The sequence below is a fragment of the Mirounga angustirostris genome, unplaced genomic scaffold, assembly GCF_029215605.1.
Source record: "Mirounga angustirostris isolate CCGP_5_RB_7025 unplaced genomic scaffold, mMirAng1.0.hap1 SCAF_2, whole genome shotgun sequence".
Taxonomy (NCBI): domain Eukaryota; kingdom Metazoa; phylum Chordata; class Mammalia; order Carnivora; family Phocidae; genus Mirounga; species Mirounga angustirostris.
In genome coordinates, this window is record NW_026991710.1 from 54,882,237 (window position 1) to 54,901,334 (window position 19,098).

Sequence of the window (19,098 nt, forward strand, 5' to 3'; positions counted from 1 at the left end):
TTCCTCAGCCCCTAAGTCTAGTCTAAAGGTAATTTCTCTGTTTCTACAAATATTTCCTGAATTTCAAGTATTTTTCACCATCTTCACTATTAGCTCCTCAATCCAAGTAAATCCCATCATTTCCCTGGATTATTGCAAGAGTCTTCTGACTTGTCTCCCTTCTTCTACTTTTGTCCTATTCTAGAGGATTTATTTCATGTTTCATGTTGATTAAACAAACAATGTCCCAATGCTCGGCAATTCCTCTTTCTCTCAAAGATCTTATGCTCCCTCAAAATTATTTCCTTATTGTGGGTAGACTCTTAGCCTGGAAGGGACCATGGAAATGATCTGTTGTTTTTAAGCCTGACCCGTGGCAGAAATCCTCCAAAACATTTCTGCAGGTGATCATCCAGCTTCTGCTTAAGTATTTCTCTTGATAAGGGACCTGTTCCTTCAAAGGACAACTGATTCTTATAGAAATTAATCACTAGAAATAAGTGGGGAAATGACCTGTTTTCCCCATAGGATATTAATCAAAGTGATCGATTAGAAATGAAAAGGACTGTGTTTTGGGATTTGGATTATATAGACTTATGAAAAATATAAAGAAAAAAACCTATTTTGGATCTGTTTGACCTATTTAATGTTTAGCAAACTGGAAAATAGGAATTGAATTGTGTAAATTAGAGCCTGTGACAGATTTAGATAAATAGAAGTTCTTTGTTCCATTCTCATATAACAGGAGAGTAATTATTATTCATGGCAAATCAATGCTCTGGAAGACTCACCTTTTTTTTTTTTTAAGATTTTATTTATTTGACAGAGACAGCGAGAGAGGGAACACAAGCAGGGGGAGTGGGAGAGGGAGAAGCAGGCTTCCCGCCAAGTAGGGAGCCCGATCCCAGTGGGACTCGATCCCAGGACCCTGGGATCAAGACCCGGGCGGAAGGCAGACGCCTAACGACTGAGCCACCCAGGCGCCCCTAGACTCACTTTTTTTGGTAAGATTTTATTTATTTATTTGACAGAGAGAGAGACACATCGAGAGAGGGAACACAGCATGGGAGTGGGGGAGGGAGAAGCAGGCTTCCCGCTGAGCAGGGAGCCTGATGCGGAGCTCGGCATCAGGACCTGAGCTCAAGGCAGACGCTTAACAACTGAGCCACCCAGGGGCCCCTGGAAGACTCACTTTTGATATTAAAAAATATTTCCCCTGAATCTTCTAGGACCTTCACCCTTCTTTTGTTATCCTGTAATAAATATCCTACTCTTTATCATTGCATCCATCAAGTTATATTGTATGCTTATCAACACCATCATTCTCTGGGTGTCTTATGTGTAGGTACTATGTCTTATTTATCTTAATTTTATTAGTGTTTAGTAGAGAGCCTAGAATAACAAGGCTCAATAAATTTGTTAAATGAATGATCTACACTTTGCAATTAAGGCTTCCAAGTAGTGCAATAAACAGCCACTTGTTTGCTTTAAACTTTCTTGGATAATTCTCTTTTCAGTTGTTCTGCTCACTATTTTAAACCCAGGAGGATTCAGTTTGAACATCAAATATTCACTTTGTTAGCCTTGTTTTTTTTACTGGTTAGTCTGTGTTTTCTATATGCTGAACAAGGTTTCCCCTGGTATTAATAATTTTTTCTGGCACTGAATTAGGGTGCTAGAAAGTTTTTGTCAGAGTTTCCAGAATGATTTTTTTTAAGAACTGAAAGGATTTATGAATCACTGCTCTTCCCACAAATGTACAAAATTACTTTCACTGAGTTATTTAGCTCTCGGGAAATGGAACGCATCAGTACATTAAAAATAAGAAAATAAAAAAGAAGCTCTTAAATAGGTGTTCAGGTATTCAAATATCTCTTCATAAAAATAAACATATTTGTTAAAAATATTTTATTTTCAATAAATTGAATTTGTTCTATTTTCTGCTAAATAAATACTTTATATAGCTTTCAACATATAGGAATAAACAAAAATATGATTATGTGAGGGCATGTACACACACACACCCCCCTATACACTAAACACACCCCCCTTGAGGCTTACTCTAAATTACCAGTTTAATGTTGTCCTCACAAGGTAAAGCCAGGGAGTGTCAAGCTGGATGCTTGCCTCAGTTACAGATCTTGATTATAAGGAAGCAGAAAGTACCAAGCCTTTAGAGTCTACTTAGCAATTCTCTTGTTGGAGAACCAATTAAATAAATTGGATCATCCTTCATAATCATAACTTCCCTAAATACTTAGGTAGGGAAATAGTTTTAATAAAGTTTGTTTGAAATAAAGTGTGCCAACAATTTGTACATTTCATCAAGTTGGTTAAATTTTCAACTTCTTTTCCTTAAAAGTAAATGACTTCACTGTAGGTCTCTTCACAATTTACAGGAGGAAATACAAGAAGTTTGCATCACAACGCATGTTGTTGTTCTGATACCCAGGTGTTGTGTTAGCTTTTAGAAGAGAGAAGCCCTGACACATAGATGGTCATGCATAACCAAGCTTCAGTTAATGCTAGGATCCCATAAAAATTCAGTTACATTCATGATTCAGATGACATAAATTGCTGTGCCATTGAATTTTAATGGATTTTATTTATGTTCTTGGATAATGTTTATGTAGGGAAGAGAAAGGGAGAAAGAAAGAGGAAGAGAGGGAAAAGTTTCTTTTCTAAGGTAATTCTATTAAAATTAAACTATTTAACCTTTCTCTTTGCAAAACAACTCTTCACATATGACGAAATTCATTACTTGGATTTAGCTATTGAGGATCCTTAAATTCTCAAAAATAACTGCCACTGGGTGATCTTTAGTTCTTAAGATTACTCCTATATAGTTGTTCAAAAGCACTGTGCAATTGTAAGATAGCTGAGAAGGTTGTGTTGGTGTATTTCATCAGTTTATAGAGGAAATAAATTCTCTCTTTCATATAGATGAAGGATATTTTTAATAAAAGTCATCATAAAATTATAATTCATTGGGTCTCAGTTGAGGAGTGACAGCTTTGATCTTAAATGCCTGAAATTCATTAGTTCCTATGCGAGTGTGTTTTTATAGGATAATTAAGATTGCTGTAGGATTGTACAGTGACTTCACATATTTAATTCTAGGACTAATACCACCTATAGAATATTGCATGACCAGAAATTTCAAATAAATACTATTTTTCTTGCCTCATGCTATTCTTTCTGTCTTGAATGTTATTCTGCCACTTCTTCTTTTGTGAGTTTCTATACTTTGCCCAGTTTCAGTGAGACTTTTCAGAGAAGACTCCTCTGACACTGCAGACTTGTCCAGATTCCTCTGAAGTCTACTCTCAGGGTAACTGGTTTTCTCATTACTAGCTCTTATCACAACTGTAATAAGATTGTTACCTCTGTAACTAGCTTACATGTTTCCCCTGGCCCACAGCCAAAATACTATGCAATATTCATATAGCTTTCTCGAGAAAACATAGAATCTGTAGTAATAAAGAACAGGTAGTGTTTATGAAACCATATTCATGTAACAGGAAATTAAAATAGGGCACTTTTAGTCTCTCTTGCACCTGAAAAAGAAAGGTTTGGAATTTTAGACATACACCTGCATACAGACTTTGCCACAGAGATGCATTTAATGTGCTAGACACCAGTTTTTTTGGTTATCCAGTCACGGTAGGCTGTCACTCGAGTGTACACTCCTGGCTTATCTGGCAGACCACATTGATCTCCCCAGCTTACTATGCCCACGAGGAACCAAAGCCGCCGTGAGTCCTGTTGAACTAGTGGGCCACCAGAGTCACCCTGAAGGAAACACAATGATTAAGTATGAGACAACCCTCAAGTATTAAGGAGTTTGTTTCTATGTCAGAAGTCACATCCAGTACCAGTAAATAAATTTAGTCTGATATTTCCTGTTGAAATATTATACCAAGTTGAAATACTATACCAATTTTCAAGCGAAAATTACCAAAATCCTTCAAGAACACTTGTTCCTTCAGCAGTTATGAGAAGATGAGAAGCATGTTTCCCAGACTGTCCTCAGTTGCCTGGCTGACTGCTTCCCATCCCAGACTTTACCTCCTCCAGGAAGCCTTCTTGGCCTGTGTCTCCCACCCCCTCTCCCCCCTACCCCTTCTGGTTTTGGGCTGGATTAGTTTTTCACTGCCTGTGTTCCCACGTCCTGTGTGTATCTCTTTCACCACTTCTGTATTATTTTATACAAGCACATTGTGTGTCTGTTTGAACTTAATCCCTTGTACCGGTTCCCCTGGTGGCAGCCATACATTGCTGCCAAACTCACGGCACATAGGATCTTTGTTCAGTGTCTCTTTTCTTGGCTGTTCTATAAGGACCTTTATTCGGGACACTGTTGTATCCTAAGCTTCTAGTGCACAGGAGAAGCTAAGGAAATATTTGTTGGATGAATGAGTCTTCAGAGGTCTCATTTATCTTCCTATTCGTAGTCCTGTAAGGTGTCTGATGCATAATGTATCATCAAAAAGTATTCTTTGGTGAATAATCAAAAAAACTATATGGCAATGAATAAAACACTCCTTATGAAATACTTACCAATTATAATCAACCAACTAACAAATATTTGTACATGCAGTGATCTAGGTGGGGAGGCAAATTTAGTCCGTTTTACATGCTGCATGATAGGTTAAGTCTATGGGTTCTGGAGTTAGATAGCCTGGGTCAGAAGCCTCCACTTATCAGCCATATGACTTTCAGGAAGCTGTTTAATGCTAGCTCTCTCTGCCTCGGTTTCCTCATCTGTGAATAATGTTTCTATGTATTTAAATGAGTTTTACACACACAACACTTTCAGTACAGCCTGGCATATGGTCTGTACTAATAAAAGTCAGTTATTTAACCAAGGGTGCTTTTAGAATAGTTTGCTATTCATTTGACTACTCCTAGTAGCTAGCTCTTCATACCTACTAAATTACCAGTCTAGATGGGGAGAAGGGTCAGCGTGTGAATCACCAACTTGCATGGCAAGCACTGCATGGAGCTGATTGGCACCTGCCTCCTTTGGGTTGTGTGTTTGTGCTCCAGTTAACCAGTTCTCAGCGCTTTTTCATCATTGTGTTTTTGTTACAATTTTTTCTTTCTAGGAAGAAACTTCTCTGCATAATGTCTTACCAAGAGTGGGCAAACAGATGTTAAACTAAGAGGCATGTGTAATTTTGCCTGTATCTGGGCAGCTTCACTGTCTGATTGTGCAGACATTTTTTTTTTTTTTGAAAGATTTTATTTATTTATTCATGAGAGAGAGAGAGAGGCAGAGGGAGAAGCAGGCTCCCAAGGAGCAGGGAGCCTGATGCGGGACTCGATCCCAGGACCCTGGGATCATGACCTGAGCCAAAGGCAGATGCTTAACCATCTGAGCCACCCAGGCGCCCCTGACTGTGCAGACATTTGTGGACTATAGCTTTGACGAGAGCAAGGAACACATTGCTGTGCTAGCACAGTATCTGGTGCACAGAAAGTAATTCGTACACTTTCTTTGAATGAATGAATGAACTGAAACAAGTATGATCTCACAAGCTCTTTTGTAAAGTGCTATTACTTTATGCAGCACAAACTGTATGTATTGTAGCATTTCAGTTGAAAATTCCTGGGTCTGGAGTAGAACACACAGGGGAAGTTTCATGACGAGTTAAGGCTTGATCTGGGCTTGAGGGGAAGAGCAGAATTTGTGTATCCAGAAGGTAAGGGACATCTTGAGTAAAGCATGAATAAGTGTTCTCTACTACAAAGACATCTCCACTTAAAGGGTAAAGGCCAATGGGTAGTTAATGGTATTTGGGAAGTTGATAAGCAGTTCCTCTCCATTTACACACACGTTGCATTCAATAAAAATGTTTAATTTTGGGAAAATGCCCATAGATTGGGATCTTGGAAAAAACTGTGGAAGAGCTACTTCTTATCTGCTTTTTCAAGAATGTGAGCACTAAATATAAGAGTCACTAATGTTTGAGGAAAGAATAAACCTGATTTTTCCGCATACAATTTGCTCCAGAAAACAGCAGCAGATTCCTCAAGAAAAGACTAATTTTTCTTAAATTTCCAGAAATGTAATTTCTGATAGTATTTGTTGTTATTATATGGGGTTTCAGACATAGGATTAAAATCTACTAAAGGGCATAACCACATTAATTGTTTAGATAATTTAATTAAAATGTTAGTATTAAAACCCTATTCTAATTAAGATTTCATAGTTATTTGCATTTTTATGTTTGGCTGAAAATGACAGGCTAAGTAGTTTCCCCCCCTCATTTGTGCTGTTTTACAGTTACGGAAACTGTTGTGACTCAAGTAACTAAGCTTTTGGTGTACATTTTCCATCTTTAAGGTGCTGATATTCAGGTGTTATTTATATTTTAAAACCAATTATTGTCTATGACTCTTAGATGAGTGATTAATTTGTTTAAACCTTTATAGTGATTGAAAGTTTGAGAGTGAAATTATATATTTTTTTCAGAGATTGAAGTTATTAATCAGTGGTCATGGTCTAGGTTAACAACAGTAAAAATAGCTGAGATGGCTGAGATTTCTTTGTTGTTAAGCACATGCCTGACATAGTTAATCTTCATCTACTCTTTAATGTTACCTAAAAAGTTCTGTACTTACTATTATCCCCATTTTATAGATAAAAGAATTGGTTACAAAGGTTAAGGAATTGAAAAATGCAGTTCTGTATTGTTCTTGAGCTTGGATGGTTAAACACTCTGGAATTTGGTTTCTCAAAATTAGTGTTGGATCACCTTCATAAAACAGTTTTAACTCGAAAATCTAGACAACAAATTTTTAGAGGATCAGGGCTGTGTATTATAATTATGTTACTCTGTGACTATCACAGTGTCACAGGCTAGTAAGTACTTATAAACTTGGATAATGATGTGATAACATTGTCATGAACTTACCCGGCATGCATCCACTCCACCTTGAGGTAGACCAGCACATAGCATTCCAGGCAATACAGCTCCATTATAACTAGTTGGTGCATTACATACATCATTACTTATTATTCTGACCCGTGCTTGCTGTAGATCTGAAACTGTGTTACCTGTGAAGTATAAAAGCAGAAATAAAATGGATAAATTAATAACTCTATGGAAAACATGGGAAGGAATAAATGTATCCCAAACACTATTTCTTATAGTCTATTGAAGATGTAAATAGGAATTTCTTCTCAGAAAAGATTCCTATAGTAGAGTAGAATAACCCCTTTACACAGATCAATTTTATTTTATTTCTTTTTGCTTTAGCTTTGTGATGCAGTGCCCCTAAGACCTTGAGAACAAAACAAATCTGCTATTGATTAGTAGCATTTAAGTTATTTACTGACTGACTTTGAATTGGAAAAATAACATATTGAGTTAACCTTTAATCTAGCAATGAAAGAGAAACCAGTCTGGTTTCAAGGCTAAAGAACTAATTTATTTTACACTGATGTTCCTTCAAAATGGCACTGCCATTTTTGTGATTGGTACAAATTTTATCTATTTTACCAAATTACTTTGGGTCATGAAAACACAATGACAATTAAGCTTTCATATTATTCCTTGGAGACACAATCTACAACATGACCTGAAGCATGTGGAAATTGTTAATGCTATCCTTCCACATCCTGGCTGATATTCTTATTTTCACCATGGCCCTATTTGTTCTTTCACATTGCCCTCATTTTTATGCCTATTTTATTCATTCAATAAACAAGAGTGAGCAATGCTTATGTACATGTAGAGTTTCTTGCTCTAGAGGTAGGATTCATTTCATCTCAGAATACCTTAATGGTTGTTAATACCTTAGAGGGTGTTAAAACCCTTAGAGAATACCTATCCAAATCTTCTTTTCATTTTTTTAAAAATTTTCTTTATTGGGGAGACATTTGAGACCGATAAAGAACTCATGTTTCTTTATCACTTTCTCTTACATGTCCCTATTACTATGTTTGAGAATTCCCCATAGTTTGTAGGGACATTGCTTTGCTTTGCTGAGGAAACTCAGTAATAACTAGAGGTTGGGTTCATCAGATTATAAGATCTTTCTTTCCATAAAATATGTCCTTCAGGTGTTCCCTAATTTAAAAAAAATTACATAACAGCAAGTACCAGGAGACTTTTTGTTGTTATTGCTGTTTTATTTTTCCTGAGACACTTACCACCAAATTCTTGAGATCCCCATCCTGTTACGTAAGCAGAAGAACCAGGTGGAATATTCTGGGTAGCCTCTGGGAGACACACCCTATGGATATTTTTGGTAAAGTTTATGCCTCCATCAAGTTGTATAGCTGCAATATCATTTTCATGAGTTGCAGGGTTATAATTGTTATGGATTAAAATAGTCCGTATTCTTCTTCTCTGTTTAGGAAATGTTATTGAAACACCAAAGTTGGCAGTCCATTGACGAGGATTAGATTGCCTAAAAAAATAGGAAAACATACTTTGAATAGGAAATTTGTGAGTGTTTCGAATATTTGAATTTTGTGTTTATCATCCTTGTCACCAGCTAGCAACTATTTGACCAGTTTCTCTTTGGTATATATTTCTGGATTACATAGCTAGTAAATGAGTCATCATTTATCTAAAGGATCTGTGAATTGGGGGTTGATTAACTCAATGTTGCTACTATGGTTGAATAAAAATAAAATGTAACTACATAATAATGTTAAGAGTTTTGTGGAGTTTAGATAGAGCTGATACAGAAATAAAAATTATATATCCAGGAAATAATTTTATAAGGTACAATAGCTTATATAAGAATGAATGCTAGGCGCGCCTGGGTGGCTCAATCATTAGGCGTCTGACTTTGGCTCAGGTCATGATCCCAGGGTCCTGGGATTCAGCCCCACATTGGGCTTCCTGCTCCGTGGGAAGCCTGCTTCTCCCTCTCCCACTCCCCCTGCTTGTGTTCTCTCTCTCGCTGTGTCTCTCTCTGTCAAATAAATAAATAAAATCTTAAAAAAAAAAAAGAGTGAATGCTTGTTAAAAATTCTAAAGAAAAAAAGTAGTTTGCAAGCAAATTACACAAATTTTTCATATTGAACATCTTTTGCTCAGGGTCTTTACAGAGAAGATTCTGAAAATATTCTTCATCTCTTTCTTCCCTCCTTTTTTTTTTTTTATCCAGAAAGTGAATAAGAGCATGATTTTGGAAAAAGTTTCATTTAGATTTAAATCTTAGTCATGCCATACATTAACAGTGTTATTTAGGGCAACTTATTTCCTATCTCTAATTCTTATTTTATTTTTGCATAAAATGTGATTGATGATATGTTCTCACACGGTTTGTAAGTATTGAGACAGGTGTGTCAAGCACAGTGTTTGGTGCACAAAGTAAGCTCTCAATGAAGGTAACTATTATCTTCATTAGTTAGAGTTGAACAAGTCATTACTAAGTGTCTACTTTGTATAAGAAACAGTGGGAGTGTCAGGAATAAAAATATAAATAAGTATGCTACAGCAATCAGACCAAAAAAAAAAAAAAAATGAAAGGCATCTGAATCAGCAAGGAAGAAGTACAACTTTCACTAATGCAGATGACATGATACTCTATCTAGAAAACCTGAAAGACTCCACCAAAAGAACTGCTAGAACTGATAAACAAATTCAAGTGAAGTTTCAGGATACAAAATCAACATACAGAAATCTGTTATATTTCTATACACCAGTAATGAAGCAGCAGAAAGAGAAATTAGGGAATCCCATTTACAATTACACCAAGAACAGGAAGATACCTAGGAATAAACCCAACCAAAGAAGTGAAAGACCTGTACACTGAAAACTATAAAACACTGATGAAAGAAATTGAAGATGACACAAAGAAATGGAAAGACATTCCGTGCTCATGGACTGGAAGAGCAAATATTGTTAAAATGTATATACCCAAAGCAATCTACGCATTTAACACAATCCCTATCAAAAGATCAACAGCATTTTTCACAGAACTACAACAAACAATCCTAAAATTTGTATGGAACCACAAAAGACCCCCAATAGCCAAAGCAATCTTGAAAAAGAAAAGTTGGAGTCATCTCAGTTCTGGACTTCAAGTTATATTACAAAGCTGTAGTAATCAAAACAGCATGGTACTGGCACAAAAATAGACACAGAGATCAATAGAACAGAACAGAAAACCCAGAAATGAACCCACAATTATATGGTTAATTAATCTTCGACAAAGCAGGAAAGAAGATGTTCCAAGCATTTAAAATCATGAATTCCTTTGGTAATCATTGGTGATATTTGTAACTGTGGCTTTCATTATAGTGATATCCTTTACTTAGCTTTTGGTGGTTGGGTCTGTGTAGGGCTTAGAATCCAGTACAGTTTATATTACATCCTTGATTATGCTAAGTGCCTCCTAACGCAAGTATTTGCATTCCTGGTTTCCACATTCAGAGGTGATTAAAATCAATTAGTGCCATTGTTCTTTGGCCTTTCAGGTGGCAATAAAGATTGAACCTTGAGCTCCAGCCAGATTGCACTATTCTCTTTCCCTGGATTCTGCCTACTTTTTCAGGTTTAAGAGCATTTGCTCAATCTGCTTCTTCTCCCTAAAATGTTAATATCCCTTCCTCCATTTCTTCCCATTGAAATTCTGAAAAATCTTCACTATTTCTAAGAAGTCCTTTGCAGATTTGAGGGTACTGCTGCATAATAATACCTGTTAGAAAACTATTAAGAGGGAGTAAAGTTTTACAGGACTAGTGCACAATGCTCTTAAACCTGAAAAAGTAGGTAGAGTTCAGGGGAAGAGAATAATTCAATCTGGCTGGAGCTCAAGGTTCATGCTTTGAGAAGTAAGTCTTGATCGATTGGATAGGAGGGTTTTGGGTATGTGGTAAGTTGGATTTTAGACTGTGGATATTCAGTGAGTCTGAGAAGAGAATAGTTATGGTCAGAGGCACATTTGATTTAGATCGTCTTTACTTTTCTGAGTGAACATTTTGAGTTTAGTTCCCAGCAACTATAGGGGTCTAGCATGCTCCAATAATAAAGTGTGTCTGTACCTAACAGGTTTTAGTCATCTAAGTCTAAAGTCCTATTCTGAGTAAGTTTATGCATCCTACTCTCCACTGGCAGATTATTACCCTTATGTTAGCAATAGCCTTTAGTCACATCAATGAAGAATTTTCTGTAAGTTGTTTAAATTCATTTTATTTATGCTACTCACCATTATTGATCATTATTTTTGTGCATGTCTATCTCTAACATTAGAATGTAGGCTCCTTTAAAGTACAGGCAGTGTTTAATTAGCCTCTATGATAACACTGTGCTCATAGTAGATATTCAATAATTGTTTTGGAAAGAATTAGTTAATGGCATATGACAGTCTTGGATCAGCCATCAGCCTGCTGATCAGCTTACATAATATTATATGAAAATTTTCTGTAGCGATTCATTTTGCTAACATTTAACATATGTTTACATTAATGTATTTGATCCTGTCAAAAACACTAAGACATAGATAATAGTATGTCCCTAATTTAGGGAAAAAAAAAGAGTCTTATAAAGGTTCAATAAATTTCCCAAGCTTTCATAGCTAGGATTTAAATTAAACATTCTGACATATAAATCATTGTGATAGCATACTATTACCTGAAACAGAAAAATAGGATTAAATTAGCAAGCTGAAGGAGAAAAAAAATATTTTTGCTATCATGAATAAGAAGAAAAGACTCATTATTTTTTTGCATTCAATTATTTTTAGCAAAATCCAATTATGTTCAGTCCTTGGGGTATGGGTGGAGTTCTTCTGTATATGTCTCTTCTAGTTGTTCCCAGGTAGGTAAGCTGTGACCTCACCTTCTGAAGCAGTGAGCTGCTGTCAGGATCCACATGCTACTGATCAGGATGCCTCCACAGTGGTGAACATTACCCGTCTGTAGACTGACTTGCCACGGCCAGTCCCCTTCTTCAGCCTTAGTGCCTCCAAGGATCCTCTCCTCAGACAAAGTTATTAGGTCTGGATGGGCCCCACAGCCTAATGAGACAAGGGCATTAATGAGCTGGGAAGATCATGATTCATTTACATTTGGGAGATGCTGCCAGAGTCTCTCTATCTTTTACAACTTTTCTGTCTTTTATGTATTCTTCCCCAGAACATGCTAGCCTTTCCAAAAGCATGATCAGTGTGTTATTTTTTAGAGTACTTATGTGACTACTGTTGACTAGAGACTGCATTTTAGAGAATATTTCTGAACTTAATTACATGGAGTCTTCAAATTCTGGAGCACCTTCAGAGTTCTCTGGAGTTTCTCATGAATAGAAGTTAAGATAGGTCAGTGCTGGTTTTAACAGCCTGGGCCACAAGTTCACTAGGAAATTTCCATCCTCTCTCCAGCTTTGCTATTCAAAAGTGTGGTCTGTGGACCTGCAGTATGGAAGTTTATTAGAGATGTTGCCACTGTGTGAAAATAACCTAAGGGTCTATCAATGGATGAATGGGTCAAGAGAATGTTTATATATATATTTACACACACGTATGTGCATGCATGCACACACACACACACACACAGGGATATTATTCAGCCTTAAAAAAGAAGGAAATCCTGTTGTTTGCAACAACATGGATAAACTGGAAGGTATTGTTCTAAGTAAAATAAGCCAGACAAATACTGCATAGTACCACTTATATGTTGTGGAATCTTAAAAAAAAAAAAAAAAAAAAAAAGTCAAATTCCTAGGAAGAAAGAGTAGAAAGTAGTTGCCAAGGCCTGGAGGGTGGGGGAAATGGGGAGAATTTGGTGAAAGTGTAAAAGATTTCAGCTATAAGGTGAATAAGGTCTGAGGATCTAGTGTGTAACAGGGTGACTACAGTTGATAACACTGTATTGTATAATTGAAATTTGCAGGAATATAGAACTTAAATGTTCTTACAAAAAAGGGGGGGCTAAATATCTGAGGTGATGAATATGTTAACTAGATGGAATATTTTCATAATGTATATGTATAACAAATCAAGATATGTACTTTAAATATCTTACAATTTTGTCAATTATACGTCAAAGCTGAAAAAAAAATTAACTCAAAGACCCACACCAGGGAACAAATCAGAAGCTGCATTCTCCTCCTCCCCAACTTTATTGTGGAATAATTGACAAATATAATTCTGTATATTTAAAATGTATAGTGCAATGAGTTGATGTACATATACATTGTTGATTACCAAGATCAAGACAACCAACACCTTCATCACCTCACATAGTTAACTCTTTCTTGTGTGTGTGTGGCGAGAATACTTAAGATCTACTCTCAGCAACTTTCAAGCATACGATACTGTATTATTAATCTTAGTCACCCTACGTTAAATCCTCAGAACTTATTAGAAGCTACATTCTAATAGGTGATTCATGTGTACATTGAAGTTGGAGGAAAACTGTTCTGATCAAGAAATCTCCATAGTGGTAATCCAGCTCATCATGGAAGTTCCAGACCTCCATAACCAACTCTATATTACCAAGTGTGCCCTTGGAAAAGAGTTATTTCAGGTCCACAGGATATTCTTTTTTTTTTTTTTTAAGATTTTTTAAATTTATTTGACAGAGAGAGAGACAGCAAGAGAGGGAACACAAGCAGGGGGTAGTGGGAGAGGGAGAAGCAGGCTTTCCCCTGAGCAGGGAGCCCGATGTGGGGCTCGATCCCAGGATGCCGGGATCAGGACCTGAGCCGAAGGCAGACACTTAATGACTGAGCCACTCAGGCGCCCCTCCACAGGATATTCCTGAGGGTAACTGAGGGTTTCTAAGTACCTAAATGAGATTTAAACATCTTAAGAAAGAAAACTCATGAACATTCCAATGGCCTAATCTGAAATGATCATTCAAGTCCTCTCAATTCCCATTCCCATGTTTATTTGCTTTTTTTCAGTCTATTACTAAGAAATTAGAAGTAAATTACCAACAACAATTTCTATTGCTCTAAAGTCATGACACTGCTTCAATAGGACATCCATCCAAAGACATTTTTTCCTAACAGACTTTCCAGATACAGGAGGGCTAGACTTCCGTTAAGAATATACACAAAACGTAAGTTCCTTTGTTGCATCCTTCAACCAAATTCCTTAGTAAATCACTTAAGTACATTTTCATTAAAAAGAAGCATGAATTAAATATATAATGAAGTTGAGAAATACCCATAAAGGTAGCATTACCTTGTAACATCACTTAAGTATTTGAGATAGGCCAGCTGTTGAGGTACACTGAACTAATTTCTAACTACATTTCATCACCAGAGAAGGAAGCAGCAGTTTTCTAGGGATTATATTTCTGCTGTACTAGCCTGAGAGTATACAGAATGACACTGGGAAGTCGTGTCTTTTCCTTCAGATTAGAGACACAAAACTGACAACACTTTTATAATTTTTTTAAATTTTACTTTTTGATTAACTTAAATCCACAGCAAAGCAGGCTATTCTGGTGGTCAGGAGGAGCCACATAAAAGGTGTCACTAAACATAATTTACAAGTTTACAGAAGTGCCACCATAGACTCAGGGTAGGAAAAGCTTCCCGAAGCTGCCAAGAAAATTTTCCTGAGGTCAAACACGACACCGAATGCCACTGCTGCCACCTCCTTCTTCTAAACATCCTTCCATGGGCCAGTGGAATCAGCAACGTCTTCTCTCAACAGCGACCCACACAAATGGACTAAGAATTAAGATAACACCTCAATAGAAACTACCTTGGCTATTTACCCCCCATGGGCCAGTGGAATCAGCAACGTCTTCTCTCAACAGCGACCCACACGAGTGGACTAAGAATTAAGATAACACCTCAATAGAAACTACCTTGGCTATTTACCCCCCATGGGCCAGTGGAATCAGCAACGTCTTCTCTCAACAGCGATCCACACAAATGGACTAAGAATTAAGATAACACCTCAATAGAAACTACCTTGGCTATTTACCCCCCATGGGCCAGTGGAATCAGCAACGTCTTCTCTCAACAGCGACCCACACGAGTGGACTAAGAATTAAGATAACACCTCAATAGAAACTACCTTGGCTATTTACCCCAAAGACACAGATGTAGTGAAAAGAAGGGCCATATGCACCCCAATGTTCATAGCAGCAATGTCCGCAATAGCCAAACTGTGGAAAGAGCGGAGATGCCCTTCAACAGATGAATGGATAAAGAAGATGTGGTCCATATATACAATGGAATATTACTCAGCCATCAGAAAGGATGAATACCCAACTTTTACATCAGCATGGATGGGACTGGAGGAGATTATGCTGAGTGAAGTAAGTCAAGCAGAGAAAGTCAATTATCATATGGTTTCACTTATTTGTGGAACATAAAGAATAGCATGGAGGACATTAGGAGAAGGAAGGGAAAAAGGAAGGGAGGGAAATCGGAGGGAGAGAAGAACCATGAGAGACTATGGACCCTGAGAAACAAACTGAGGGTTTTTGAGGGGAGAGGAGTGGGGGGATGGGTTAGCCCAGTGATGGGTATTAAAGAGGGCACGTACTGCACGGAGCACTGGGTATTATACAAGAACAATGAATCATGGAACACTACATCAAAAACTAATGATGTACTGTATGGTAACTAACATAACATAATAAAATTAAATTAAAAAAAAAAGAAACTACCTTGGCAAAGAGCTCAACTACTTGAACGTTTACTATTTATTTTTGGCAAACTGTTTGTATAAGATAATATTGAAACTTACCTTCAGTGAAAATATGTACTGTGTCCTGGTCAGTAATTGCTGGTATTAAAAAAAAAGTGAAAGTAAGATCAATACAATAAGGAATGTATATTATTTCACCTTAATTTCTTAAATGTCGTTCTCAGACAACCATCATCAGAATCACTCAGAGGACTGATGAGATACAGATTTCTAGACTTCATCTTAGACCTGCTGAAAGAATCTCTGAGTCATAAGCCCCAGAAATCTCTGGGTTTACAATCTTCTCCCCATTTATTGTTATTTATATTAAAGTTTGTGCTTTAATTTCTCATCAAACACTAAAAGATACTTAAAAGATATTTAAAAGATATTCTTGTTCTCAAGTCATTCAGTTTAGTTGGAAAGACAGAAACATAAGCAAGTTGTTGAGATATGATGTGATAAATAGTATAAGAGAAGTTAAATTTTCATTTACTTGCATATATATGTAGGTATATATAGATATATATGTATTACTCTACTGATACTATTCTTAGTAGGGCAGGTATAACAGTGAGCAAAACACAGGAGATCTGCCTTCACATAATTTGCAGCTAGAAATTAATCAAGGAATCATTCAAGTAAGTATAAGTGCGAAGTGGAGAGGAGACAGGAGAGGGTGATCATGCTACCTGAGATATTCACTGAATTATCATGGTGAGAAAAACATTTGAGCTGTATTTTGAAGACCTAAAAGGAACTTTCCAGACAGACAAGCAGTAAAAAGGTATTCCAGGTGAAAGTGTAGTGAGTACAAGTGCATGGAGATGCACGATGTTTGTGGAATGATCATGTCAGTAAAGCTCGTAGTGCAAGTACAGCATGAAGGGAGATGGTGGGAGCGCCCAGACAGAAAATATGTTGACAGCAGATAGTGAAGGTCTGTCTGTTGTAGTTTAAGGTCTGCTTATAGAACCATTTTCTCAGCACATCCTACAGCTGTCTCAAACTCAATGTGACCAAATTTACCCCAAATTTGCTACTTATATTTCCTCCTTTAGGAAATGATCCCACTTCTACCAGTGGCTAGAAATCTGAAACAAGTCTCTAATTTTTCCCTTCCTGTCATTTTCACATCTTACTGGTTTTCAGAGTTTATACCTTCTAGCCTCTAACAATGCTTTGCATTACGCCCACCCTCCCTCTCCCTTTGTCTACTACTTTAGTTCGTGCTTTCATCATTTGACATCTATACTATTACAATAACCTTCAATCTGGATTCCCTGACACCACCTTTGCACTTTTCAAGATGTCTATCTCTACCAGGTTGTTTTTTCTAAAAATGTATGTCAGATCATATCTTTCCTTGCTTGAAAACTTTTAATGAGAAATCAGCTTATTCCTATAAAATAAATCTAAGCTTCTCAGACAGGTTTTCATGCTTTCTACAATCAGTTTATCCAAACTTCCTTGCTGCCAGAAGTTTCACAGGGTTTGGGAATCACATCTGCTTTGTAAGTGTCAGAGGAGCCCAAACATCTTTTTGGAGGCAGGAAATAAAAAGAACTGACCACTCCTTTTCATTTTTTGAACAAGAGAGACTTGAGTTCAAATCCTGACTCCCCTACATGCTGATTGTAGGACCCTGGGTAATTATCTTTTCTGAGTGGGAACAATAAAAGTATAAGCTATGGTTGTTGTGAGGATTAAGCAAACTGTAATGGAGGAGCATCAGCCAGTCAGAAAGGACACAACAAACCATGGAGCTAGAGCAGTGTCTTGGAAGTCCTTGCTGTGCTAAGCATTAACTCTTCAGTTACAGGGGGACGTGCCGGGAGTCCAGGGTAGGGATGGGAGGATTTGAAGAGGCTGGGAAGATACCTTTGTGGGCCTGGTGCAGTGGTGGTTTACCAACACATGGAAAGCATTTCAATATCTTAACAACTAGTGCAGCTGTAACAGGTATGTCCAGTGTGGGGGCAACCAAATCCCTTTAATGTTGAGCTTATTATGAGGGAATCATGGTTTATTAAGGTAGCAGTGCATGACAAAGTTGGAGGAGGGTCCTTAAATTCTATGCACATATTGATGAAGTCTTTTTTTAGTCATGTAAGAAATATATATTTTTAAGGTTTTATTTATTTGACAGAGAGAGAGACAAACAGCACAAGCAGGGGGAGCAGCAGAGGGAGAGGGAGAAGCAGGCTCTCTGCTGAGCAGGGAGCCCAACAGTGGGGCTCTGTCCTAGAACCCCGGGGTCATGACCTGAGCCCAACTGCTGCGCCACACAGACACACCTCATGTAAGAAAGGGACCAGAGTGGGTCCCTTAGGGATGGATAATAATGGAAAGGGATGGAAAAAAATGGAAATAGATTCAAGAGAGTCAGAGGTACAGATATTTTCAGAGAGGAGTTAGGGATGTTGTTAAATCTTCTCATTTTCTCCTTTATTCTACAAGTTTATCAGATGCCTCCCAATTGCATGCTGTGTTCTGGGTGAGGTGGAGTGTTAATTAAATTGTTCTCTGACCTTGAGCAGCTATTTTCCATTTCTATAACATACTACAGATTGAATACCTGACAACAACATCTCTCATAAGGAGTGTTGAGAGGGAAAATTAATGAAAGAATTTTTAGCTAATAAAATTTACTATATGAATGCTAAATGATTTTTTAAATGTTAGAATGAACTATGCATTATGTCTACCTTTATAGTATATTGTTTTCATAAAGTTTAATTCTAAGGAAAGAAAAGTCAATCTCACTAAATTAAAACATGAATTATAACTGGTTAAGTTGATATATTTGGATAAAATGGTAAAAAAAAGAAAATAATGGTACTCGCATGTTATCTCAGTTGAAAGGTCTATTTCCAAGTTTCCAGAGTTATTCAGCATTTGGTGTAAAACAGACTCAATTCTGCTTCTCATTGGTGCTCCATTGTTATTTCTAGTGAATTTAAATTTCATGACAACATCTACTGTCACACCATTACCTTCTTGCCTGAAAGTCATAAATATATTAAAAATAAAAAATTATAATTTTATGCTGTTCTGTTTATATACCCTTATTGATTAAACATTAAAAAATTCCCTTGGGGATTTAACTTTAGAACAGATTCACATAACAGTGTTTGCATACTTAATGATATATCACAATGCCATTCCACAAATATTTGATTTCAAATCATGGTACACTGTATCTACCATTCAGTATGGCTGGCTTTGAAGTCAGAATGCCAGAGTTTGAATACCAGCTCTGCCATTTACTGTTTGACTTTGGTAAGTTATTTGTTTCTTAAACTTTCTGTATTGAAGTCTCCTCACATTAAAGTGGGTTGTTATGAAGATTATGTGAATTAATACATGCAAAACTTTTGGGAAGAGCACACAGCATACAGTAAGTGCACTGTAAGTATTAGCTATTATTAGACTTCACAAAAATCTTAAAAAAAAATCCCTTACCTCATTAAACAAACCTATAAGGAGAAGACGTTTTAA

The 19,098-nt window shown here is 36.9% G+C and overlaps 1 protein-coding gene across 1 annotated transcript in view; it reads right to left on the minus strand.

The window, feature by feature from the left end:
- Window positions 1–611: 611 nt before the first annotated feature.
- Window positions 612–19,098, minus strand: part of LOC123848935 (transmembrane protease serine 11D) — a 52,899-nt gene continuing 34,412 nt past the window's right edge. The window contains exons 5-10 of the mRNA XM_064584550.1: window positions 18,444–18,601; window positions 15,658–15,696; window positions 11,787–11,964; window positions 8,141–8,400; window positions 6,900–7,042; window positions 612–3,771 (exon numbers count right to left, since the gene is read on the minus strand). Of these exons, the coding sequence (XP_064440620.1) occupies window positions 3,610–3,771; window positions 6,900–7,042; window positions 8,141–8,400; window positions 11,787–11,964; window positions 15,658–15,696; window positions 18,444–18,601 (940 nt within the window). The 3' untranslated portion in view covers window positions 612–3,609. The remainder of the gene's footprint in view (window positions 3,772–6,899; window positions 7,043–8,140; window positions 8,401–11,786; window positions 11,965–15,657; window positions 15,697–18,443; window positions 18,602–19,098) is intronic.